This window comes from Scleropages formosus, chromosome 13 (assembly GCF_900964775.1).
Source record: "Scleropages formosus chromosome 13, fSclFor1.1, whole genome shotgun sequence".
NCBI lineage: Eukaryota > Metazoa > Chordata > Actinopteri > Osteoglossiformes > Osteoglossidae > Scleropages > Scleropages formosus.
In genome coordinates this window covers 24,009,812-24,036,632 of record NC_041818.1, presented here as the reverse complement: position 1 = coordinate 24,036,632, position 26,821 = coordinate 24,009,812, and the positions used below count along the sequence as shown (strand labels likewise).

At 44.8% G+C, this 26,821-nt stretch overlaps 1 protein-coding gene across 3 annotated transcripts in view; it reads left to right on the top strand.

Annotated features, from left to right (window-relative positions):
- The window catches only part of diaph2 (diaphanous-related formin 2), a 313,996-nt gene that overhangs the window by 21,087 nt on the left and 266,088 nt on the right, over nt 1-26,821 (top strand). For all 3 annotated transcript variants that reach the window (XM_029257260.1, XM_029257258.1, XM_029257259.1), the window contains exons 5-6: nt 267-371; nt 4,877-4,897. In XM_029257260.1, the coding sequence (XP_029113093.1) occupies nt 267-371; nt 4,877-4,897 (126 nt within the window). The remainder of the gene's footprint in view (nt 1-266; nt 372-4,876; nt 4,898-26,821) is intronic.

The following is a 26,821-nucleotide window of genomic DNA, read 5'->3' as shown; positions in this document are numbered from 1 at the left end:
GCAGGTCTAACCACTCTGCTGCCTGCTGTCCAGTAAGTTGGTTGGCTGCCCCAAGTGAAGCTGTCACGTTTCTCTTTCATACTTCTCTACTTGCAGGTTTTTTTAAGCATGTTTCTTTGTAATAGTGGAACTGTTGCCTTTCTTGAGCTTTTTATTCCAATTTGTGTTCCATGTGCCTTCACACATTGCTAATGGCGATTCAGCAGTGTGTTCATTTGCTTCTCGTCTCCCTTGTGTGACGTAAAGTCTGCTGTGTGGTCCACCAGGAGGACATGAATCTGAACGAGGAGCGAAAGGCACCGCTGCGAGGGAAGGATCTGAGCACCAAACGAGAGATGGTCGTCCAGTATATTTCAGCCACCGCTAAATCTGTAAGTGTGACGGACCTCCTGTCTTTGTTTCTGTATGATCACATGGGTTTCATTGTATTTGCCCAGCAGAACTGGCTGAAAGGAGGTGAACTTGTGGAACTTTTTTTTTTTTTTTTTTCCTTCCTCCACCCCTTCTCCCCAGGGTGGTATGAAATGATGAGCTTTACCTGTTCTGCTTTCTGCTTGCCTGCTCGGCCCAAACCTTTCCCTGCTGCCTTTCAGTTTTGCCCTTCCTTGTTGCTTATCAGAAATCTTCATGTTATTGCACTCTCAAACCCCAAACAGGATCAGATGTTCTCTCCAGTCTGGTGTGCTTCACCTTCTGCTCCACCATTCCGCTCAAGTCTGATATGTGACACATGAGATCCTTAATATAAACCGAAAGAGTAAATCCTAATACTGTAGGAACACTGGGGCCTATTTTTTTCGTTTCTTTATCACATGTGAAGAGATTTTCTAATGCTTCAGGTCAGAGCTGTGTCATGATGTGTAAGAGGTATCAACTTGTGACATTGAGACAATGGAATTATTGCTATCATTTGTTCTCTGTTATGATTTTTAACAGAGGTTAATAATAATGTTACCGTTGAAGGGGATGTGACCCTTTCGTTGATGCTAAACACGGGTGATGCGAATAGCAAACTCGTCTGCGGCATTGCTCTGAAAGTTAGAAAGATCAGTGGCGATCCCTCCTGCTGCTGACGGCATCTATGGTAACACTGTGTGTGTTTATTTATTTATTTATTTATTTTTAATTTATTTTTTAAGTTGCCCTGAAGCACACAGTGTTGTGGTTGTGTGAGCAGGTGAACATTTTGCTTTGTGGTCACTCTGTGGGGGGAGGAAGCATCCCTCTGATATATGAGGGATAACTGTAGGGTTAGTGGTCCTCCACTCTAGGGAAATTGTGTGATTTCAGACTGGCCCTCTTTGAATATACAAGAACTAAGGCAGGGAGCCATTTTTCTTTTATAAGGTGTATGTAGCTCCATGTTGGCAGGAGAGAAAATGTAAAGTTTAGGAGGACTTCAGGATTGTGTCTCGGTGGAAAGTGTTCAGCTAGAACTCCTCTTTTGCCGACTCCTGTAGTCAGATTGCTGTTGTCACTTACTGGGAGTGCAAAATGACCCGTCGTTCCCTCAGCCCTTTATTCATTTTATTTCTAGCGTAGAGCGAATAGATGTGTGAAATTAGTACTTGCAATCAAATATGGTAAGTTTCTAACCACATACTCATCACTTGACTAAATATTACTTGCTGTAAATATGAGTTGGGTTTAGATATCATATAACGATGTGATAAATTTGAGAGTGTAATTAATTTTCCTAATCAGCCGTAGGTTGTGGGGCAGCATGGATGTAAGTGTTGGGTTTTCTCCTGGTGTCGGGTGATCTTATGACTAATCTGTCAGTATTTCTATTTTCATTCCACTGGCAAGTTGTTTGGTGTCTGCTCTGGATTGTTTCTGTATGCCTGATTACTACAGGGTCTCCTCTTTTTGGTTTCTTGCTACCCTGGCATTTCATCCTCATAAGCGTGCTTGCAAGCTCGCGCGCGCACACACACACACACACACACACACACACACACACACACACACACACACACATCTTTTCCAGCTCTCCGAAATCAGGAGTGTAGGTATAAATGTGGCTGTGTATACAGAGAGGGTGGGGACTCTGGAGCTCAATGATATTTTACCATTCTGTATTCCACCAGTGATACTCCGGACTCGACTCCATAAAGCCCTTCGTCTCTTTTAATTTCCTCCTAATGTGCTAAAGGACCTGCAGGGGTTCTACTTAGGGCTTTATTTCCTTTACCTTCCAGGGGAAAAACAAGAAAAAGTGCTCAAGGACCCAACTGTTGTGATCCAGCTGTTAGATGTTATGCCTTATAGGCCGAAGGGCACGTGGAGACATTCACACAGGCTGCTCATTTCCTTCCTTGTGTTTTTTGTCCGTTTTCATTGAATTTCAACTTAAAAAGAAATGGAAAAGGAAACAAAAATGGAGCAATGAGTGAAAGCAGTGGCTTGTGATCAGTTTTCTTGTTCCTTTCTTTCTCCACCTTCTCAGAACCAGAAAATGATTCCTCTAGTTTGTATCACTTGAATCAGTTCCATTTTACTTTCGAGTGTTACGCTCCAGCAAGTCACGTGATTCTCATGTGTGATTCCCTTCCCACGCATTCGCCACAGTGTCCTTCCGGAGGAGGTGACTGTGGTCATTGACCCTGTTCGTGTGAATTTCCACCGTGACACAAAACGCATGCTGCTCCCGTGCTTCCTCTGCTTCCCTGACCGCTAACAGCACCTGCAACGCCCTCACGCCAGTCTCTGCGCATGCTATTCATTGTGCTTCTGTCTGCTTCGAACATTAATTTTGTCCTGTTTTAATCTTCACCCACCTCTACAGTGTGTTGACAAACATGAAGTCTCAATATCACAGCTGGGGGGGGGGGATCTGTTTTAACGGAAGTGATCACTAGTTCCTCTGATTAATAAAATTAATAAATAAATGGACTAACTGCACGGTCTATTTGAAGGGGCTCAAGGGGGGTGAATTAGCAATTTTCCTTTCCATGTGGTTGACACGCGAACCATTTATGGCCAAAACAAGGCAAATCTTCAAATGAAATCCATAGAATTTATAGAATTATGATTATTTCTTTCTGATGAAATCAGCTGCAAGGAAGTGCACATTGCACAGTGCCGTAATCAGGCTTGGCGGGTTTTTTGGGAGCAGAGGGCTGAACGTCTGCTCGTCTTCTATTCCAATGAGGGATCAGATAAACAGATGACTAACTGAGCAGACGTACGCTCGATGAACCTAAGGACATAAATGCGCATTTCAGGAAAGCTCATCTGAGGCTTGTTTATGACAGACATTGTGTTCGTGGACTGATAGAGTTTTATTTATATAGAGCCTTATTTATCACTTTTTGTTTGGGTTGGAGTTTCATGTTTTTTGTTAAATGTTACAAGTTTCACCTCAATATACTCAGGAAGCAAACCATAGGCGTGTTTTTTGTGGTGTATGAATAAGATTTTTTAAAAAATGTTATTTTTTAAATTAATGCATGGTTGCGTATCCCTCCACCCAACCCTTCTCTGAATTGTTTTGATTCTTTATTTTGTCTGTACTTTTTGGAATGTCTGCTTTTTTGATCGTGCTTTAGAGGTAAAGCCATGTTAAGCTTTTAACAGTTGAATGAAAACAAGAATTATTGAATGTTTACTTGACACATTATGATAACAACATGACTCATTGCATAGTAAAGTGCTTTGTAGAATTTGTTAAATATTCCACCTGTGTATTCACAAAAGGTTCTCAGGACTCAGTTTCTTATAACATCCTGGGATCACGGTGTTAATGGGGTATTTATTCATGAGTTGGCACCTTGGAGCCACCATAGTACCTGCTCACAATTTGCACCCCCATTGCTTATTCTTGGCGGTTACCTTGCTGTTGGCTGCTGACGTGGTTAAAATACCAAACACTGTCTAGTGTATTGTTTCCTGGGCAATGCCATGCAAATCTGACATGTTAAGCTAACGGAAGGTGACGGATGATTGATTTGCAGGAGGCCTTTTGGCCTGAATTTTCAGCTTTTGCACAATACCGTGAAAAAGGGCCGTTGTACCACATTAGTTCTGTCTGTTGATGAACAGGAAAACTATAACAGGTTTCTCCTGCAGTTTTGCTTTCGCTGAAGTACAGTCCAGCTTATGGAGTACATTGTCTGCTTTCTGCACATTTCTTTGTTGGAACCCCTTTTAATACACACACACACACACACACACACACACACACACACACACACACACACACATTTTCAGAACCGCTTGTCCCATACGGGGTCGCGGGGAACCGGAGCCTAACCCAGTAACACAGGGCATAAGGCCGGAGGGGGAGGGGACACACCCAGGACGGGACGCCAGTCCATCGCAAGACACCCCAAGCGGGACTCGAACCCAGACCCACCGGAGAGCAGGACTGTGGTCCAACCCACTGCGCCACTGCACCCCCTCTCCCTTTTAATATTGATGCAATTTTTATTCTATAATTTTTTTTTTTTTGTTTTAAACTGAACTTGTTAGTCTACTTAAAGGGGTCAGATTTACTGTATGTAGTTTTTAACTTGTCTTGCATGAGCAGATCATGCTGGTGCTGAAGGTCACGAGTCTAGGATAACGTAATGCCAGGGAATTGTCAGGAAAAGAAACGAGTCACTAAATCCAAGACCCTAAAAGCAAGTGTCAAAACGGCAGACATTGTGTTGTAAAACAACGAAACCTTTGTCATGTGTCCTTCCTCCTGTGCTGTGTCTGGGCCCCTTTATGTAGTGTTGTTAGATGTTAGATTAACAGAGCAGACCTTGTGTGATACTGTATGTGGTTCAGATGCGCTTCACGGCTTCGTCGTGTTGGAGAGCAGACCTACTAATGACTGCTGTTTGTGTCTTTTTCACTCTAACTTCTCTGCGCTGACCGCTGCATGCAGATAACTGGGAGCAAAGTTGCGGTAAGTAGCAATTATTTTATTGCTTTTGAGACTTATTTTTCCAAACCCTCACCCCCTCTCCCTCTCGTTCTTTCTCTCCCCCTTCTGTAACCCCCCCCCCCCCCCCCCCCCCTTTGAAAAGAACCAGTCAGTCTCCCCAGGAGGGCACATCTTGGGTCATTTTATCGCTTTGGGGGGCAGTGGGGGGGGGTATTTCCATCCTTAATATAGCTAATAGGCCGTAATTTGGAAGGGCTATAAATTGTGTGGGCAATCTCTGCACGCAAATGGAAACGCTGTCAAATGAGGGATTTCTAAATTACGCAGCCTGAAATGAACTGGGAATCCTTTTGTTAATTTAGACCGTTTTTCTTTGAAATGAATCGCAGGCTAACACATATTAGCATTTAAACTTTGTAACATCAGCAGTGAGCGATCACTTTTAAGTGAAATAGTCATAGTCGGCAATCTCTAATCTGTTTATTTTAACATATTGCATCTAAATGACTTTCATTGTGTTCATTTCTTTCCTCCTGACAGGGCAATGAGAATGCATCACCTAATTACATTTCACACATTGTCCTCTGATTGAACAACCGCAAAGATATTGAATGCATTTTTCCCCTCCTATGAACGTAGGACTGGTTTAATTTTGCAGTCGGATATTGGGTGCAATATATTTGTTTTTGTTTTTTTGTTTTTCTGCCCCTTTGACACCCTTGTCTTTGTTTCACAGCACTGAGACATGTCATCGCTGTCTGAGACATTCATTTCTGTACATGTTGTCACTGCCTGTCTAATGGCCCTGATAATTTTCATAAGCACAGTGTCAATACAGTGGTGTACGCTGCTCGTCTCCGCTGTCACACTGTGGATGTGGATCCGCTCCTGAGACTTGCACCCTTGACACCGCTAGCGAGGAACTGTTTCAGGTTTTAACCGTGGTGCTTAACATGGGTGGGTGTTGGCACTTTTGGGCTCAATGACCTTGACTCCCTTTGACTTGAATGCTTACATGCGCTGCACCATTCCTCTTTTTTCAACTGACTTTCTGCTGAAAACCATGCTGTTTTCTTTATGAAGTGCAGTTAAATGAGAGGGGGTTGTGGAGGGGATAAGGGAATTAAAAGAGCGGAAAGGATTCAAACAGAAGCACTGAAATCGGAGGCCTTTTCAGAAGGTTGTACATATTTATGAATCTGTCGGCGGTTGAATGGGATACAACTGAGAAGGAAAATGTTTTTAAGTGAGTTCACATTGTGGTATGCAGACATGAATATTTGGCAGAAAAGTTTGAGTTCCTCCTGCCCTCCTTGCACCCTTCACGCTGCCCTGTGCCGTTGCAGCAGACCTTCCGACCCCAACCTGTGACCCAGGCAAGGCGCCCTGTGGAGGCCGGTGCCGTTAAGAAACTGGGAACTGTCATTTCAGGAAACCTGGACCAGAACTTTAAATATAAGCTAGGCTTCCTTTCATCGCGCAGTGCAGTTAGTGGTGCCACCTGCCTGGCCCTGCACCATTTTCACACTGTCAGCACGGCATCAAGGGAATCATGCACCTTTTGGGGGAGGGGGTGAGTGGGCACGGTTGCGCCTCATCTCGGGCGTGAAATTTCTCTGTCTCCTGCAGGTACGGCGTGCCGGAGGGAAGGTGCTGGCAAGAAAGTGGGTGGGGGTAGGAGGCTCTGTCATAAATAGGTGCTAATTTGGTCTCGCTTCCATGTTTGCTGTGTCTGGGCAGAAGGAATTGATATTAAGCTATGAGGCATCACCGACCCTGCCCAGAATCCCCCTCCAGGTCTTTGTGAAGAAACCTCTCTGCCACCGATGCTGGTTTGATGTGGGTTTCACATGATCCGCTGCCTGATTTGCACCTGTTATGACACCTTTGTCGTCGGCTGTATTTATGTTGTGATTTTGGTCTTGGACCCTCTGATTCCATCCCCACGGAGTTCTTCTCCCTCTTAGCTTGGAGAATGGAACATTTCGTATCTGAACAGGTGTTCCAGTATGACCTGCTCTGGCCTTCCTGAGCCTGGGTAAAGATTGATGTCCGCACAGCCGTGTTGGCCTGTCTGGCCAGGGCAGTTGCCATGGAAACATCCTGGCAAGTGCCGGGTTGCCTGATGGGGAAGGAACTAAAAAAAAATTAAATAAAAATAGATAAAAGCTCTCAGACTTCTGGGAATGGTATGAGCCCTGCTTGTGTCGAGACAGGGGATTTTGTAGAATGGGGGTTTTGTCTGAGGAAATAATGGCCAAAGCTGGCCCCCCGCCCCCACGCTGCACACACTTTGTTCTCGGAGACAATCTTGACCTTCTCACTTTTACAATTACAGGAAAAGAGTTTTAAGGTTGACCTCTCATTTGGAAGTAAAGCCGTTTCTGATGTTTTTTTGCTGGCTCTCGTGGAAGACCCTTGAACCGTGCTTTCGGACGAAAGCTGACGGTCCAACACGGGTCAAGTGAGGTTACGTTCACTGTAGCTGCAAAAGTGGCTCATTGACTAACAGTGAGCTTGGTACAGAAGTCATGTTTAATGAGACAGATCAGGAGTATCACTTTTTCAGCCACATCCTGGAGATAGGAAGCGTACGGGCCTTTTCATGTTCTTTTTGACTCTCTTCTGTCATGTATGCTCCTTTTACTTTTGGAAAGTTACATTTAACATTGTTTGACTTCAGCTTTGTCAGGTCTGTGTCGGTAAGGCGTCATGTAAAAGTTCATTGCAGTACAGCTGGGGAAATGGAACTCTTACTGTCTGCTTTCAGCCTCCACTATCACAGGCTGTTTATTTATAATTCTTTTATTTCCTCCATCCATGTGTGTTTTCCCTGGCCTGAGAATGCCCTTGACATTTGTGCCACCATTCCACTTGTTTTGCGCTTTTGTACGCCTGGTTCGTGTCGGCGGGGGAGCAGAGGGAGAAGGAGCACATTGCACGTGTCCTTGGGCAGCACTCCAGGAGAGCAGCGAGAGTTGAATCGATGGTCGGCGAACGTTTGGCTAATCACTTGTTGAGAGGCAAACACAGGTGGTTGCAGCAACAGCACCGCTCTGTGGATCCAGGTTCCAGTTAGTGTTGGGAAACAGAAAGGCCTGAAATGCGTCCAATGCCATATTTGTGTTTTTCATGGGTAATGAACTCCACAGAAAGGCAGAGTTCCTCTCCAGCCCGTGCGAATTAGAGCCGATAGTGTGAAGGTTGCTGCTCGGTGCTCTGTGATGCTATGTTGTCATGTGTGATAGGGGACCACAACAGCATTCTCTTTACTTGTCACAGAAGCAGTCCACATGAAGTAGGAAGACACTGTGGAGAAGGGACATGGTCTCTGACTCTCATTCTCCATTGACCATAGACTGATCTTCATGTATATCGTTGCTTGTCTTGTTATGTCGACAATGGACTGGCGCCCCTGCCAGGGTGTAACCACCTCCTTCAGCGTTGCGCCCATTGACTCCTGGATAGGCTCTGGACTGCTGTGACCCCGACAAGGATAAGTGCTCCTGGAATGTGAGTGAATCTTGTTATGCCTACCTTTTTTTTTTTTTTTTTAGAGGTTGTAGCTTTCACTCATAAGGACATAGCAGGGAACTCTCATCACCTAAAGCAGCCAGTCTTTTTTTCTTTTGCCATGTAGTGGTTAGAACTACCGCCGTCTCGGTTGCGGTCTCTTGAAGGCTTTTTTGAGGTCCTCTGACTGTGGTCACTGGCATGGAGGGGTGTAGGAAGGTGCCATTTCATCCTTTTTAATGTAATATCAGAGCAGAGAAATATCACTTTAAGATCTGACTCCTTTTGCTATTTGTGCTCACAGGGAAAGCATGTTTATTAATGTTGGGGATTAGTTTGGGGGATTAGATTAACAATAAAAAGCAAGCTCATTTTGATATGTGTCCTTTTTCTCGCGAGCGCTTTATTAATACTGCAATGGTTATTTGGTATTCAGACACCTTTTCCCATACAATTTTAATGGTTTTCAGTCAAGCACTAATTCAGAAATGTCAAGTGTGATGTGATTGATTCATCTTTAATACAATTTGGAGACCTTTTATGAGGGATTATTTATATAGCAATGAGCCAGGGCTGAATTTACTGGGCACACACGGCTGCTTGTGTGAGGGCAGAGGGATTTAAATGCAGTCGGTCAGTATTGAATTAAACGGTCGTAAATGTGCGCGGAGGCACCCCCTTGTTTAACAGCCCCGTGCTGATAATTCTTTCTCAGAGCGCTCCCTACAGGTCCTGGGATTTATGGGGTTTGATCACTTGAAATGTGACCGCTATTCTGCTTCCCTCCATCTCTTCTGACCTGGGGTGTCCAGGTCCACTCCTAATCAGTTTCCCCAGAGTGCAGGGGGCCTTTCTCTTCTCAGGGCTGCCAGGGCTAGTCTCTCTCTCTCTTTCTCACACACACACACACACACACACACACACCCACCTCTGAGTGGGTACATGTCATGTGACCATCAGTGTGTTGCATGGAAAGCAAGGAGACACACCCTCTTCTTATCAAAGCATCCAAGTCAGAGTGACTTGAAGCTCCACCCACCCCCTTTACTCCTCACCCTTCGTGTGTGCTGGACGACCTCAAAAGCAGAGTCACACCGAATCGTGTTTACCGCATCTCTTATTCTTAGTACTCTGCAGTGGCGGCACCTGTTTCAAACAGGGAGCCGAGCTTCTAACCCGGCTCAAAAATTTCCTTTCTTCTTCCTTGGCAGATATGTTTTTCCCCCCATTGTTTTATTTTAGCATACTTTTCCCCAGTGCACATGTGTATTAGCAAGTTAATTTGTTCTTTCTGTCTACATTAATTTTTTACAGGTTCCTTATTGTACAAGGCAGTGTAAAGGGTCTTTCAACGTCTCAGAGGACTCAAGTGAAATACGTGCAGTTTTTTATGAGACTATCTGTATTTGTCTTCCCCTTTGAGGGACGCTGTAGCGTTGGCAGAATTTACAGATCTTCCTCATATGGGGTATTCTTCTCTTTTAATGGTTAGACTTCTTAGTTTGCCTTGCACACTTGCCAGTTTTTGTACTTTCCTTTTTTCCAGGCAGTCAGGGATTTTTTTTAGGTAGAATGTCACCTTGGAGCCACGTCCAACTCCCATACTTAGATGCTTCAGGCCAAGTGGTCATTAATGTGACTGTGAGCAGCCTGTTACAATGTGAAGCTTTGGTGGCCCTGCGTTCTCTTAAGGGTGCCCAGGAGGGCAGTGTCATACATTTTTATATGTGCATGCTCAAATCACCAGGACCACTGCCAAACCTTTTTTTTCTTTGGTTGCTTCATGTTTAAAGAAAACAACTCACAAGACCCCTTCTGGACCTGTGTGACTCAGTGAGTGAGCCCTGTTTATGGCCTGTGTGTGCAGGCAGTGCTCAAAAGTAGCCAGATGTTTCTTTGAATTTTTTTTTCTTTTTTTTCATTTTTTGGTCACAAAGGTGATCTGAATTTCCTGACAGCCTGTCCAATGGCATGAGCATGGTGACTCTCGTGCCCTTACAGGCAGGAAAACACACTGGCCACTAGGTGGGAGCAGATCCATTCTGGTGAACTGGGACGAGCAAGATTCGGAGTGAGCGAGGGGGATGCTGCATTGTTGCCATGGTATTGACCCGATGCGCTTCTCTTGGTCCCCCTGCTCTTCTGTGTCTGGCTGTAATGCCATTTAAATACCCTTCGCTGTTGCACGGGTTCTACTGGGAGCGGAATAAGCCAGTGTAAGAAGTCTGATCTTTAAAGGGGAGAGGAAGTGTGTAGCATCAGACCACTGCATTCAAATTGACTCCTCGTCGATCGATACATTCGCCTCATTTTGCAAACAGGAAAGGCCGTTTATCTCTTGTTCATTTTCCATTTTCCACTGAATCACCCTGGAGCTATGGAGGCGCTAACATTAAGGAGACAATTGGGTCTTAACCGCCTTTATATTTTGCCCAGTTTCTAAGGCCTCAGATTTAGTTACGGAAGTGTGGCAGCATCTTTGTGTTCTGCTGATGGAATCTGGTCTAAATAAATTAATGAGAGGTGGGGTTTGTGTGTGGGATGGGGGGGCTGGCAATCGAGGCTTGTCATGCAGTTCTCCTGATCCGATGTTTGTAACGATAGTCTACCATTGTTCTCTTCCACAGTGCGATTGTTGGGCAGATACTTTAAAGATGTTAGCGAACAGGCTGGGGAGACATATGGCTTGCAGGCGACCTGTAGGTCGGGTGAAGTACCCCCTCATCTGCTGGTAATGACGTAGCGCGTCAGCGACTCCCCCGCTTGGCGCATATGCTGTGTGGCCCGGTTCAGGTGCGCCCGCTAACTCTGAGCATCAATTTTTAAACTGCACCCATATGGCAGCCTTGTTTTCTTCAGGTGTCCGTGCCAAGTTGACATGAAAAAAATCGGCTGAGGAAAACAAAACCTGCGCCTCTATGCTCTGCTCTTGCGCCCGAGAAGTTGAGCAAAAACCCAAGTTTATTTTTGCGAAAACTGTGCCGTCTATCTGTCTGTCCTGGTTTAGGATCATGGAATGACTGAACTGGGGCCTTTCCATCATGGATGAGACGCCAGTCCGTCACGGAGCACGTACGCACGCACACACGCACACGGATCATTTGCCGGTAGCACGTCTGACTGATATTCTTTAGTAGGTGGGCCGATCTTTGATTAGATTTGGAACTTCATTCTTATAGGCAGCATGGGGTTCTTGCAGGTCCTCAGTTGGAGGTTACCCTGGCATAGTTGTGATGACATTTTTCTTGTGCGTTAAACAGCTGACAGCGGTTAGAAGTGCGGCCTTTGGATCCTAAGGTTACCGGTTTGAATTTCACCTCCTGCTGTATTACCCTTCAGCAAAGTACTTATTCTAAATTACTCCAGTAAAGTCAATCATCTGTACAAATGGGTAAATAATTGTAAGTAGCCCAACTTTATAGGTCATTTTGGAGAAGAGCGTCAGCTAAATGAGTAAATGTGATGTAAACATGGTGTCGGTGATGTTGCCAACTTGCCACAGTTTGTGGTGACATCTGGAATTTGGCCGGTTTTCCGCGGACCTCCAGTGCTCCTGTGCGTCACAGGGCAGCCCAGAGCCCCTGGCCCTCCTCCGCGTTTGGGACACTGAAACAGGAGCTCTTTGGCTGCTATTGTTTGGACTGTTAAATCTTGACAGAAATTCTTAAGCTAGACTCGCCTCGCTAAGGAGGTGGAACAATAGGAACATGAGAGAAATCAATGTGGAAGCATAGCGCTGATTATGTTGGCAACTTCTTAGAGCTTCTGAAATAAATGAACTAAGGGTTCTAAAATTGTCATTTGAATTATGCCTTTCATCTCCCTGTGGTTTTGTTTAAGCAGATCAGCCCAAACCTCTTGTGAATGTTATTTTCACTCTGTTTGCATTTCTGAACAAGCTGCATAACTGTAATGAATTCCATTATTATAAAACCAATTACTTTAGTTGCCTTCTTTAAAAAAAAAAGGAAAGAAAAAACTTCCTTTGTGTCATTTTCTCTGTGGAATATCACAGTGTCTGTGTCTGCTGCAACAACTTGAGATGCCAGTGCTTACTTTTCCTGCAACTTTTCTGAAAACCTTTTACCTGAAAGTAATTGATGACTAGGATGAGGGCATAGTATCAGGCTAGACCTCTGACCTTTTCATTGTTGTACTTTATAAACACGTGACATGTCTTTACAATGTGAAGGCTACGCATTTCTACTGTGCCATCCATATTTGGCATCTGTGATCGCACCACCAAAAACCTTTGACTTGGACCACTTTGTTGCTTTCGATAAGGACCCCTGCTACAAAAGCACCTAATAGCCGATTGGAGGCTTAATTAAATTAAGTAATTAAAAGCAAACAAGTGTAGCGTCGAGCACATGATGTGGAAGAGTGTTTTTAAAAAGATGAAACTGATTAAGAGGACCAATTAAGAGCAGCCACTTAATAACTAATTCACTTGAATAATTTGCAGGAGTAGCTGGCAGCTGGAGAGGAATGGCCCCTTTTTTCCCCATCGGTGCCCCAATCTGCTTTCCTCTTATTTCAGTCTTTGCATTGCTGCTGATAATTTGGAGAGGATGGGGGCTACTGACTTCTCCTGAAGTTGAGATGCTCCATGAACAGCCAGCTTTTGACGCTCAGCTTGATGCCTAACTGCCTTGTGACGTCTCCCCCTACTATCTGAAAAGGCTTCAATTGAGATGTGTCTTTGTGGGGCTTTTTGTGCACAACTCATGAAAGAGAGACCTGAAAAAAAGAGAGGTATATCACATCTCCGCCATTAAGGATGGCTGAATAGGTAACAAAAAAAGGATGGCGTATGTTAACAATGTGAAGGGACGGATTTGGAAGAAAGTAAATGAGGTTTTGGTTTTTCTTTCCTGTATGGTAAAAGTAATTAAACAGTTCACAATAATAACAATTGGATATCTGTCAGAAGGCCCTGTTTCACCATGCGTTGCTTTGTTCAAGGTAATTATATTTATTAATGCTCACCAAAGACCCAAAGAAGGCAGCGAGTTGTGACGTTTTCTTCTATTTCCTATTAGCTTTGCGGATTTTATTATCCATTTCAAGGAGTCAGCCAAGATGTTTAACGATTAACACATTCCTGCGTGATCATTCTGAAAGGGAACATTTGTATGTTATGATTTTTTTCCCCCCAATCCCCTGACTGAGGATCTTCAGGAAAGAGGCATTGTGAAGAACTGAATTGTGAAACAAGGGTGGGGAGAAATGGGTAGCATCACCGAGGTGCTGCAAATGCAGAATGAAAAAAAAAATACGTTTTTGAACAGCAGACTTTTTGGCATGTTAACCACTGTGTCAGTGTCCTTATCCAGTATTGCTCTTAAAAACAAAAAAAAAAAAAAAAAAAAGACAGCTTGTTTGTGACTGAGCAGCAAAGGCTCTTTGGAATCTCATTTTCAAAATGGCTATTGGCCTTAAGTTGCCTCAAGGGACCTGGAACGTGAGCTTCACTCAAGTGCTGCGTATTTATAGCTTGTGTGTCAGGCCAAGATGCTCAATCAATGTTTTGTAGAGTAATGAATTTGAAAACACAGAAGGCTGACGTTTCCGTGTTTGTTACCGTTCCAGAAGCGTCTGCACTCCCTCTCTTGTTTCGCCCTTGCGATAGTTCAGCAACAAGGCAGAATGCCGCAATAAACATTGATTTACGCATTCTGTAAAGACCCAAATTGATGATTCCACAAAGGCAAATATTCTGCATTTTTACAGGCCACTTTCCGCTCTTCAGTTGGCGCTTTAACAAAGAGACTGAGAAATTTAGACATTTTTTTGACTTCGAATGCTGTGTACATCTCTTCATACATCTCACCTGTGCCGTTGACAAAAGTTGCGTTATTTAATTAATCGAGGCTTATAATTACAAGGTTGAATAATTAATGTTGCATATTTCTGGGTTTGGAGGGGAGGGCTCTAAGTTACTGGCCGGGCCGAAATTAACAGCTGTCTCTCCAATCCGGTACGGCCCAATTTGGCCGGCTTTATCAAGCAGCTGTTCGCTATTAGCCGTTTTGCATTACAGGGGAATTGATCATTGCAATGGGCCTGAGAATTGCCATCAGCGCCATTACTGTAAGCCGGGGTTTCAGAGGCAGTAACACGAAGGCAGAAGCGCAGTTGTGGCTGTATCTGCGAGAAGGAGTTGAGCTACAGCTGCTGCGTGACGGTGACGGCGCCTTTAATGTTGGCATATTGCTTACACAGACATAATGGCCCATAAAGAGACCCACAAATGGACCCTGATGGCTTCAGATGTCTCTGCATACATGCTGAGTACAGTCATGCAATAGCCCAAGATTGTTCTTTTTTCGAGTTTCTTATAGAAAGTGCTTTGCCTGCTCGTGCAGTTGCAAACGGAAAGCCAATTTACAGCGCGGTCCTTCCCATTTACATTTTCCAATTGCTCGGCCGATGAGAGGCATGGATGGACTCGGCGAGATGCATCGATCACCTCCCAGTCGATGTCCTCATCACGCGAGGCCTGGTCCTTGCTTGTAGTTTACCACTGTCTCAGAACCAGGGGTGGGTCCAAACGCGTGACTGTGCATGCATGCCTGCGTGTGTGTGTAAGCCATGCATCTTAAATCCTCTTAAGCTCCAGTGGAGCCAGACCAGACCATCAATAACGTCCCCATCAGTCTTACTGTTTTGCAGCTCTCTGTTTGACCTTTGACTGACGTGACTGTCCTTGGTCTCTCCGTTGGACCAAGAGAGGATGGAGTGAAGTCCTGGATTGGCCGGCCCGTGAGTCGGCCTGGATCAGAAACACAGGCGCTTGGGCTGCATGCTGGCCCCTTTGTTTCTTCTTATCTCTTTACCTCTCTTCACCTCTCTTCATCTCTTTTCGTTTTGATTCATCTCACATGGAGACAGAGGGAAAGCTGAGATTTTTGTCCTTTATGCATCGTTTCCTCTTTCTTTTGTTCTTTCTTTTGTCTGTCCTCATATGGCACCCGAACCTCACTTCCCGTTGTTGGGAACCTTTGATGAGACGCCATTGAACTGGATGGAGGAACCCAGTTCCCAGGTCCTCCGTGTGCAGCGAGACTTCCTTCTCTGCAACGCCTTTGCCGCCCAGCTCCTTTACGCTGGCGTGGCTCCGCAGTTTTCCTTTGTGCCTGTTCTCTCACCGTAATGCAGGGCTCTCCTATTACTTCTAATGAGTGCAGGGTAAAATCAACTCCTGTGGTTTAATTACACCGTGCATCCTATCAATCTTAATTTTATTTCCTTTTTTTGTCACACTCCGAAAAGAGCCCTCGCTTAATGAAAACAGAAAGGCCTAATTTTGATTGTAACGCACCAGTGTGGTATGTGGATTAATTGTCTTACTCTGCTTTAATGAATTTTTCATCAGTCAGTTGTTAACATTATGCTATCTTAAGTCCAGCTCATGGAAGTAGCAATTAAATGACTTTTTCTCTTCGATGGACAAGTGTTTGTTGTTGTCTGCAGATGGTGGAGGGGAGGGGAGGGGAGGTGGGGGAGTGAGGGTGGGCAGGCTCTGGTCGCTTATTAAAGGAGGAGAATTAACTTTTTTTTTTTCCCTCTTTCTCCCCCTGGTAATTTTCTACGGGAGGTAAAAGGATAAAAAAAGTAATAAACATCGATTTTGTGTGAAGTTTATGAGATAATTATGCAGAGGTTGATTCCCCGGGCCTGGTGCTCCATGTCGACTGCCGTGGATTCCGGTGACAGCGTGCGGAATTAGGCCTCATTTAGATATGCAGCTTCAAACGGGAGCCGGTAGCTGTCAGAGACCGGCGGCGCGGGGGGGGGGGGGTGGCTTTCGATGCGACGAGCGCAATTAGACGCTCTCTGTTCTCGCATGCCGAATGTGTGTACGTGTTACACTCTCTGCTGTCCATTAAGCTTATTGTTTAAAGTTTTTGGGAAGGGAAGTCATTTCCATCGAAATAAGTGTTCATGAGGTAAAATGTCACTTTTTTTCTTTATTTCTCTCGCTCCTTTCTTGTTTGACACGATAACCACTGCGTGAACCCATTGTGTTTGATACCAGCCTGTGGTCCCCCCCCCCTTCTTCATTTGAAGCAATTATAATGGGATATCAGGGCGCATAATGATGTGTGGGCAATGCTATTTGCTTTTGTTCACAAAACAATTCCCTGGGTTATTGCATTTCACGGCTGGAGGAGCTAATCACTCACATTATGGCTGCGTTAATGGGAGTCAATCATTTAAAAACTGATTAAAGAGAATGCCCTCACTTTGGCTGAAGAGCCAGAGTAACGCACCACAGCTATGCGATACCCAGTTCAAATGCAATATTTTAAATTCTCCCCCTTTTCTGCCTGCTCCTTGAAACTCATTCGGTGTCTTATGGGTGATAATAATTACTAAGGCTGTGCTGCGTTTCAGTAAATTCATTCATGGAGGAGGAAAAATACGGTGTGTGTGGCTGTGAGAGAGAGTGTAACCAAACAAATATGTTATTTCATATATACTTTAATTTTTTTTAGAAATAATCAGTAAACAAATTACTCGTGTTGACTTTTACAGTGTTTCACTGTACGTCTCACCATCAAGGGTTCTTTCCACCTACTTCAGCTCAGGGACACATCAGGAAGATGTCAGGAAGCCTCTTCCACAGCCAGATGTGCACATTCGGCTGTTCCAGTCCTCGTGTGCGAGAATCCCGCAGCCCATCATTAAAAACCCAGGTGTTGCCTGGCTGGTGGGTCTTGACAGTTTTCTGACCATTTCCCACGGCAGACGACCAAATCACATCTGTTCGTGTATACGCAAACCCAAAAAATTGTACGAAGTGTTCAATCCATGCATGTGATTGGTCAGCTGGATGTGTTCTGAATCGCTGAGTGTGTTTAATGAAGTTAATTTGATGGGTAGTACGTTTTTGAAATCTCCTGGGTGTTGGAATTTGTAAGCGTCTTACTGCAAATTGATGATTTGGGGAAAAATGGGACTCGTTCTTGTCATCTTTCGTGGACAGAGGCTGCTACTCTTCACTGGCTGTCGCACACAGACCCAGATTTGTGTCCAAGTGCTTTTCTAGCACATTTCCTCTTCCTTTATTCCCTTATTTTTGTTGTCCAAAGCAAGGCTTGTACATTGTTTACATTTGCACATGCAAAATGCAAATCCACCCACCCCACCCCGGAAGAAACCTCTTAATAAAGCCAGAACACAACCACCAAGTTCACTTTGGTGTAATTATGAAAAAGCAGCATAATTACTCAGGGCCTCTTCATCTTATTCATGAATGCGGCAGCTTGGCGAAGATATGAATAAATAACTTTTTTTTTTTTCTATTTTTTTTCTGACGGAAGAAAATGAAATGATCTAAATAACAAACAGATGGCACAGGTCTGTCAGAAGGCGGCGAGGAGCCGAGCGCGAGTTTTCTGCTGACCCTCCCGTTTCCGCAAAGTGCTGATGGGCTCCGACTCATTTTGTGCATCTTCAGAGCTGCACCGTCCTGATTGATAGGCTACGGAAAAGCCTGCTTCATTTTCACTTGAAAGATGCTACAAGTTTCCCTGGCACAGGACAGTGGAAACTGGAGAAAATTTCCTCTTTCTAGGTGTTAAAACAACAATGAAAATTTCATTTCTTTCTTCTTTTTCATGTGTGGTGTTTTGATGAAGTGAGACTGTGAATCATGCTGTTGTCCTGTCCACGGTCAAAGCAGGATCGCCAAGCCGTTGTCCCGGTGCCCAGCTGCACTGACATCATGTGCTTGGGACAACAGAGCTGTTCTGATTCTGTCAATCACTGTGCGTCTTTTGGGAGGGTGACAACGCTGCACTATGTTTTCATTCTCAAAACAGATTTTTACAGGAGGAGAAATTGTCCACGGGGGGGGGTGTCAAGGTTGGTGACAGCTTTAGAAAGTTTATTCAGTGGTGTAGTTCCTCCTATATTGTTCTGGGAGTTGTGGGGGCTTACAGGTGAAGTGTGCAGGAGTATATTTGTGCTTCATCACATGTTCGAGTGATGTGCTGGGGGGTTTTGAGAGCATGTGCTCAGGCTGATCGGGACCGTGCTTCTAGACCACTTCTGTGATCTGTTATTTGAGAGCAGCAGCACCTGCATAGGGTTTGGCACCCATGTGGTTGCTGAAATGAGAGGTAATTAAATGTTTTAGTTTTGAGGGGGGGGGCTGGCCTGCCACATCTCCCATCTCTCCCACCTCGGCCCGCTCAGATCGTTGGCTATCGCAGCTGTCGTTCCAGCTCCTCTTTAGTCCCATGGTGGGTAATACCAGCAGTAGTGATCAGACACCTGGAGCTGCAGGTGCGGAGGAGGAGGCAGTGGCGGCAGGGTAGGGAGTAGGGGGGTGGGGGTAAGGTTTGTGCGGAAGGCTTTGGAGAGCCAGCCTTACTGGGGATGGATTGTGGGTGGGATGCTTGTTTCTCCTGTTGTTCATCTGAGGAGTGGTCAATGCTGGTTTATAGATCAGTGATACCCCCATAGTAGGTTCTGGGAGTGTGTGTGTGTGTGTGTGTGTGTGTGTGTGTGTGTGTGTGTGTGTGTGTGTGTGTGAGAGATGCGTTGCTAGACCGAGATCTTCTTTGCGTTCAGAGCCAATTCTTTTTCTGTTGATTTTCTGCGAAGGTCTGCATTCCGCCCAGATGATGCACCCCAAACCATTTAAGGAGTTAAGTTGCACTTACTAGCCAAAAGCGCTTTTGGCAGCCGGCTCTGTGGACTTTTTTGTTCAGTCCATCAACGATGCGGCTGCTACGCTGAGCTAACCGCTCCCTGCGTGTGCTGGGGGTGGTGGAGGCCTCCCTGCCTGGCAGGTTGGGTCTGCTGTGGACAGGACACTGTAACCTCCAGGGAGTCCTTGGATAGGAGCAGCCAGAAAGCCTTTACTTTCACACCACTTCGCTACAGGCGCAGTCCCTTTGGCTCCATTTTTGTCCAGGGCAGAAAGCTTACTAGGGATGATCAGACACGAGGCATTTGTGCCTTGCCGAGAGGTAGTTTGAAGGTGCCGAAACAGACAGACATTATCAAAAATAGCCATGCAGAGAGGAGGAGAAAGACTGAAGCGAGTAATTGGGATCTTTTATGACGGATGTCTAATAGGCCGGTTTCCCAAAGTGTACTTCTTGAATGTAGAATCACTTTGAAAGAACCTTACTGGAGAAAGCTGTTTCAGAGCATGAGAGAGAGAGGGACTCTGTACGCCAATTATAGCCCCGTGTCGACATGTGTGAGTGAATTAAGGGCGCTAGTACAACCAGTCAGGTGTCTGTAGCCCGTGGGCCCTTCAGAAGGAATGTGTTAAAAGTCATTAAACAACACTCAACTTAATCATTCTTTTACTTTTCATAATTAGGACCCCAGGCCTCTGCCTACACTTGGCTTGTAGCCACATGTTGGCTGCTGCTAAATTACGTTAGACAAAATTGTTTGCCTAACGCCTGGGTGCCGAAGATGGCTGACTCGGGTCATGCGCCCCTGAATCGCGCATCTTGTGAGTCCAAGGTGAGACCTATGGCTTTCGGCTGCTTTTCACTTCCGGCGGGTCCTTGTGTCTTGGAATCGTTTCACATCCATCACTGCCTGTTTTCATCTGCTCTCTGCTCTCAAGCTTGGAAGGAGACCATTTTGAGGTTAAAATAAATGTTGATATGTTAAGCTTCCAAGTTCCATAGGAAATGCACAGCTCACTTTCTGGAAACGCTGACAGATTTTTTTGACCTGCTGCTTCCCAAGGATTTTATTGAATTAAGCGGTTCAGTGTTTCCTCTGATTATCATCACTCAGGGTCTCTTTGACACGCTTTGTTAACCACTTTCATCTTGGCTGTGTTGCGAGATGTTGACTGTTTGGCCTGTTTTGTATCCTTGTGTTTTCTGTGACTGGCGATATTTCGTTTGTGGAACTCTGCATTTGTGATTGTCAATTTTCCTTTTATGTCGTATAATGAAATATGATGCATTACTGTAACTAAATTTCAGTCTATGAGTTTCAGTCTCAGGCGAGTACCCCGAAGGATGCTACTGCTGGACTTTAGAGAATGTCCAGTTCTGTACAGGGGAATTTGAAATTGGGTAGATATGTCTGTAAAGCTTTGTTACATCTGGTTTACATCCTTCTGATGGTGGTAACAGTAAGGCAAAGTGAAGTGACACGGCCCACTGGTGTGGACTGTTACGCCACAGTGCACACTCAGTAACGGAGTGTTATGGGTCTTGTATAGTACACACACACACATTTTCAGAACCGCTTGTCCCATACGGGGTCACGGGGAACCGGAGCCTACCCGGCAACACAGGGCGTAAGGCCGGAGGGGGAGGGGACACACCCAGGACGGGACGCCAGTCCGTCGCAAGGTACCCCAAGCGGGACTCGAACCCCAGACCCACCGGACAGCAGGACTGCAGCCCAACCCACTGCGCCACCGCACCCCCATATAATTTTTTTATTTTTTTTTTTTTTTTTTTTTTGAAGAAAAAAAAATGTGGAAAAGGGAGCATTGATTAGGGTTCTGATGGAACTGCTACTCGACCTTTCGATTGTCACCTTTCGCTGGACTTTCCATAACTGGACCTGTAGTGGGCCAGTCTGGGCCTTATGCAACAACGAAATGCCAAGCTAATGTTTGTTTGTGCCATTATCTGCATTATTTTGGACATATGGCATTTTTTCTTTTTACATGTGGGCACTTCAGAGGGCAGGAGACAAGGTGTCACTGTGTGGCAGAGAGTCAGATGAGCCACTGTTGAGCAGACAGGGTCGAATGCGCCGTAGTAACTGAGCCAGGAGCTAATTGAGTAAATGGCTGTGAGTTGAGGAGCCTCCAGCGAACACATTGTGAGGTCGAAAGGTTCGCCAAAGGGGGGCTATTACCCCTCTGCACTGTGTCAGTGTTTCAGTGTGGACTAATACTGTAGTACAGGGCAGGATTATATGGGTAGTGTTTTCATCATTGGCCTCTCCCTGTTCATATTGCTTTTCTTCTTTCAGTTCAACAGCTTAACAGTTTTTACATATTATTTCTTAAATATATGTTTGTCAACCTGACCTCTTGGTGACCCACTCCCTTTATTTCATAACTTTGGGTACTGAGTCGCCTTTAAGAAAGAAAGAAAGAAGGAAAAAATGTTGTGCAGAAAGAATATTGCTGTTGCATCTTTGAGTAGAAATTTGCATAAATGTTCCTGAAGTAAGTGGCGCCTCCGGCCATATTTTTAAATTGTACAATATATTTAAATTGTATGAAGCAGTTTATCTGGCCAGGGACATGCTCTCAATCCCTCTCTCTAAAATAACATCAGTGAATACAAATTGCCAACCTCCCTGGCCTTTCATAATAATGCCATTTGTTTTCTTGTTGATGAAACCATGTGTGTATATGCATGTATTTATTCATGTGCTTTTTGGCATTTAATGAGCCCGGATTGAGTAAATGAAATGTAAGTACTTCTGAATAAGCCTTTTTTTTTTTTTTTTGTGTGTGTGAGAGAGAATCTAAGCGTGCATATAATGTCATGTTTCGGCACAGGAAGAGTCAAAATCATGTGGCTAAATTGAAAGTAAAAACGTTGTTGTTTAGACTGTTCGTTTGAATTTAGTAAACATTAAGCACAACAGGGTAATGGGTTCCTCCAAAAGTTTAAAACAAGCAGCTCAGTTTAGTCGTCTCCGTTCTACCCTCCAAGTGCCATTCACACAGGTCCTTGAATTCCGCTATTAAGACAGCTTGGGACAAGTTTAGTGCGACGCTTGTAACAGTGCTCAGGTGTCCCAGCTGTGTGCATGACACATGGTTGTGCTACGGTTGCTTGAGGCTGTGCTGGATTGCGGATCCACCCCGTACCCCACCGACGCAGCCACCACCTCTTCCACTCCTGCCAGCTGCACAGCACACAGACTCCGTACCTGCAGTTTGTTTATCAGCTGATTAAAATTCAAATCGGGTGAGAATCTGTTAAAAGCAGATGCTCCATTTGCAGAAAGCTCTTATCAAATGGAGGGCGGTGCAGCGAGGAGCCTTCGTGCTTTATTACACTATATTTGCTGTCTCTGCTGTAAGACATGCCTGAAGAACTGTGTTACTTTTGATGCTTTAAATTCTTTTACAGTTGTTTTTATAGTTAAATTCACTCCAACATATCTTATAAAGTAATAAAGTAAGGGGAAGAGCCTTTCATTAAAAGTGATCCCGAAGGCATGTCTGTGTCAGAGCAAATTTATGATCATTTCCAGCGTTGGAGTATTTTAGCAGCAGTTGCTGTTGAAATAGTTAACGGGCTAAAAGAGTCACTTTTAATGGACTTGACATGACATTTAGAAAAGGTAAACTATTTCAAATCGTACAGACTTCATTATATGTGTCCAAGAGCCAAATGGGGCTAGTGCATACATTCAGGATGGGTGGGGAGTGCAGATAATAGAGGCTTCTGGAAATGAATTAACAAAAAAAGAGCAAATGTTAAACACTAGCATGTTTTTTCACGAGTCAGAAGTGAGAACTTTTGTTTATTATTTATCATGTGCAATGCAGAAGGTGGGTGATGTAGAAATTGGTAGATGCTTTGGTGGACAGTGCTGGTCTGTGGACCTCACGCTGCCAGTTTGACGGAGTAACACGTTTTGGGGACAGGACTAAGGCGTGAGGACAGGGGGCAGCATTTGGGCAAACTCTTATTTGGGTTCCGCTCATTTACTTTGCACCTGTAATGCTCACATTTGTCTGGGGTTAAATATGCTGCCGATCTCTTGGAGAATCTGTAGGGATGGCAGTGTCTCACGGAGAGACTTGATTTATTGGTCTACATTCACTTCCTTCGGAAAGTGAACTGATAAAGGTGACAATGCAGAATTAATTTTTTGGTATTAGCATATGCATAAACACCCCCCCCCCCCCCCCCCCCCGTATACCACAATGCCAAATCCGGTTCTGAAGTCTGCTTTCCTCATGTACCCACGGCAGACACACTCATACACACCCACACACACCCACACGTTTTTGAATCCCTGTACAAACGTGTGCCTTTAACTCAACACGAGCGACAAAGTTACAGTACATGTGCCATGTGATGTTCTGCCTTTGCCGTCTTGCCACAGCTCAGATGTGCTGTCGGGCCTCCCTGCTTTCATCGTCAGCTCATGTTCCTGACACTTCAGAGCTTTTTGCGTCACATGCTTGTCATCCCTAATGCCTTTTTTGTCGACCCTCTACAGAGGATTGTGTCGACTTATGTACTTTGTAGAGTTAACACTCTTCAGCTCCGTCACCTTGAAGAAGGTAAGTGGTGCTGAGCGCGAAGATGGTGCTTTAAGGTAAAACGGGGAGGGGTAGAATGTTGGAGCTGCGAAAAACTGCATTGGCAAACAGGCACGATTTCACAGGTGGTAGCTGTTTTTTGGAGGAGCGTCAGCCTGGGGACAACCGGAGGGAAAGGAGTTGCTAATAAACGTGTAATAAATGGTTGTTGATGTGCTCAGGTTTTCCCTGCAGCGCAGTCCGAGTCTGTAGCAACCCACCTGTCCTGTTTGTCGGAAACTTTCCAAGCACACGGAACGTGACCCCTGCAGACTAATTAGGAATTAATGAAGACGACTTCCCCGGGTGCATCTGCCCTAGCATGTTGTTAACATTTAAAAGGGCCACCTGGCCATAAATCCATAGTTTGACATTTTCATGGCCTACGGTGCATTTCGTTTATAAGGATTTTTTTGGTTAAGGGATATATAGTTTCTCTTAGAGTGGCGACACACTGCAGACAATTCTTGCGGCAAGTCACCATGCCCTGCCAAGTGAGTGTGCCTTTGTGTGTTTGTCTTGTGGTTTTTCTGATTCTGAGTTACTCGTATGATTGTCTGAATGGTTCCCATCAAACGGGGTTTCTCTGTCTGTGCTGTGCCAGTGTTGCTGTGACCTGGCTCTGGGCTCTCCGCAGCTTCTCTTCTGCATACCTCCTAGCAGCAGGGTACTGAAACTCTGCTGAGCTGACTGGTGTGCGTCCAAGGGCAGTATTGGTAGCCGGGCCATGTATGTCGTGACTACGGGTGTAGGTGAGCTGTTACTGGCTTCTGCTTCTACAGCAATCTTGATTTTATCATAGGTTTTCATATCAAGGCTCTCTGTAGATCACATTGCTGTTTCACTGGTTGCATTTTCTGCCCTGTAGGGATGTAATTCTGAACGTCAGGGGGCTAAAACGGGAGAAAATTGTTCTTAATTCACGATGTAGATCCGAAAGCAATAGGTGGTGGTTTTTTGAGGACCAGCTCATCATGTTGTGGCCAGTGGGCGCACATTGACTGAATTGGACTGCACTTGGTGGTGGACAGAGGAAAAAGAAGAACCATGTATGAGATTTAAAAAAAAAAAAAAAAAAAAAAGAAAGAAAATCCATCTTGAAGCTTTGCTTCATTATGAAAGACGGAATTAAACATTCCCTGCAGTAACGCTTGCATTAAATTAGGCTTTTTTTAATATATTGGTCAGATGTGGTGCTGTTGGCCCTTTGAGTTGAAAGGGGAAGATTAAAAAACAGGCCCAGGGAACAAGTTGGATAAACTTTGCAGTGCATGTTTCTCCACTTCTCTTGGTGAGAGAGCATTTGGCCATTGAAAGCGCTACGTCCTGCAGCGAAGGGTGCGGTGATGCCATCTACTTTGCCCTGCTCAATAAAGAGTACCAAGGTTATATTAGTCTGGGAGAGGCAGGGATCACGGCAGGAGGATTTTATTAGAAAACATGAATCTTGTCCAATGGGGGGCTGAGATGTACAGATGATTTGGAGATGCTGGGAAAGCTACGGCTCTCCTTCAGCTGGGATTTGGGAGCTGGTTTTGGATGTGTTGGGGAACTGCGGTGAAGTCGATTTAGAGCGGAGCACGGATGTTTGAAGCTGCGATTGATCCTGTGGGTGATGGACGTCGTGGGCCACGCAGCACTTTTGAGCAGGCTGGGATCGAGAAACCTTTCCCGTCTGCGTGCGACTGTTTCCGTTCAGCGGCTGGCTTTGAGCAGCCCGATGGAGAATGCCATTTACTTCTGTGGTTAGAAGGGGCTCGGAGTCGGGTTTAAGGACACAGCGAGTGTGCACCTCGTTGTCAGTGCACCTCCCCAGGGTTCAGTACCGCTGAAACGCATGGTGGGAGGTTATTCTGGCAGTACACTGTTAATAAAACTGAATTTGCAGGCCATGCATTTGTGCTGTGTGCTGCTGAAATTAAGATCCTTAATGTGCAGTTTAAAAAAGTTCTGGCTATGTTGTACTTTGCTCCGTTCTGTAAAGAACTCTAATCCCTTCTGGGTGGAGCAACTTGGCCACAACCTCGGTTCACCCTGCTCTGCATGTCCTGGACACATCTTAACTGACTATTAAAATCGATTTCTCACTTTCGCCTCATCTTGCCCATTAATCTCAGTTTTAATATATTGTCGGCCGGTGGGGCGGCGGCATGTTATGGTAGCACATTGCGATGCCGCTGTGCTAACCGTTTCCTCCCCTCCCGAGCTGGTGTCACTAAAACACCCATCATTTTGGCACGACATGCTAATGTTTTGTTTCTCTCGTTTATGGGACGTCATGTTGGCATGATGTGTAAATTATTGTCATTGCCATTAAGTTTCCAAAAGTTCCCACTTAATAGCATTGTTCTAATTTCATCAGCCGCTCCGTCATCAGAGCACTCGGTGTAGCTGCTCCTTGTTTATTGCAAGGTTTCTGTTTGAATTGAAGCAAATTAAGATCCTCATTATTTTATTTGCTGGATAGAGACTTGTTAATGATCTTTCAACAAATTAAATAACCTTTGGGCATGGTAGGATTAATTAGATAATAAGAATCACATTTCTTTAATCTTTTTTTTCCCTTCCCCAAAATGCATTATGTGTTGATGTTGCTTGCATTTAAATTAGTTTCCATTTAAAGTGCATGTTGTTGTATTGGCAGCTTCAAATCAAAACTATAAGAACTCACTTAATTATATTAGAAAAACCACGAATGGAACAAAACTGAGCCATTTTATACCTACTAAGTGTGGAAAACACCTTGTTCATAATTTTATTAATTTATTTATTCATTTCTCCCCATGCAGCGTTTAACCTGAACAAATTTGATTCATGTAATTTACTTGTGAGGCGCATTTCAAATCATATTTGTTAAGGATTTGTGGCCCAGGAAGCCAGCCTCTGGCCATGAATTTATTTTTAGCGGCCTGCCCTCCCATTGCTTACCGCAGTAAATACTTCTTAACATGTTGTGAAGTCCAAGGAGACAGGTAGGCAATTGGTGGGCTAGCGAATCAAATCTGTGTGCTAAATGTCCCTCCTGGAATAATGACTCGCTGCCCTGGCTGGCACACCGGGGGGAACGGACTGCACGCTGGAGAGAGCCGTCCTGGACATCTTTGTTATAAATAGGCCAACGTTTGAGAAGATGCTGGCATCAATTAGTC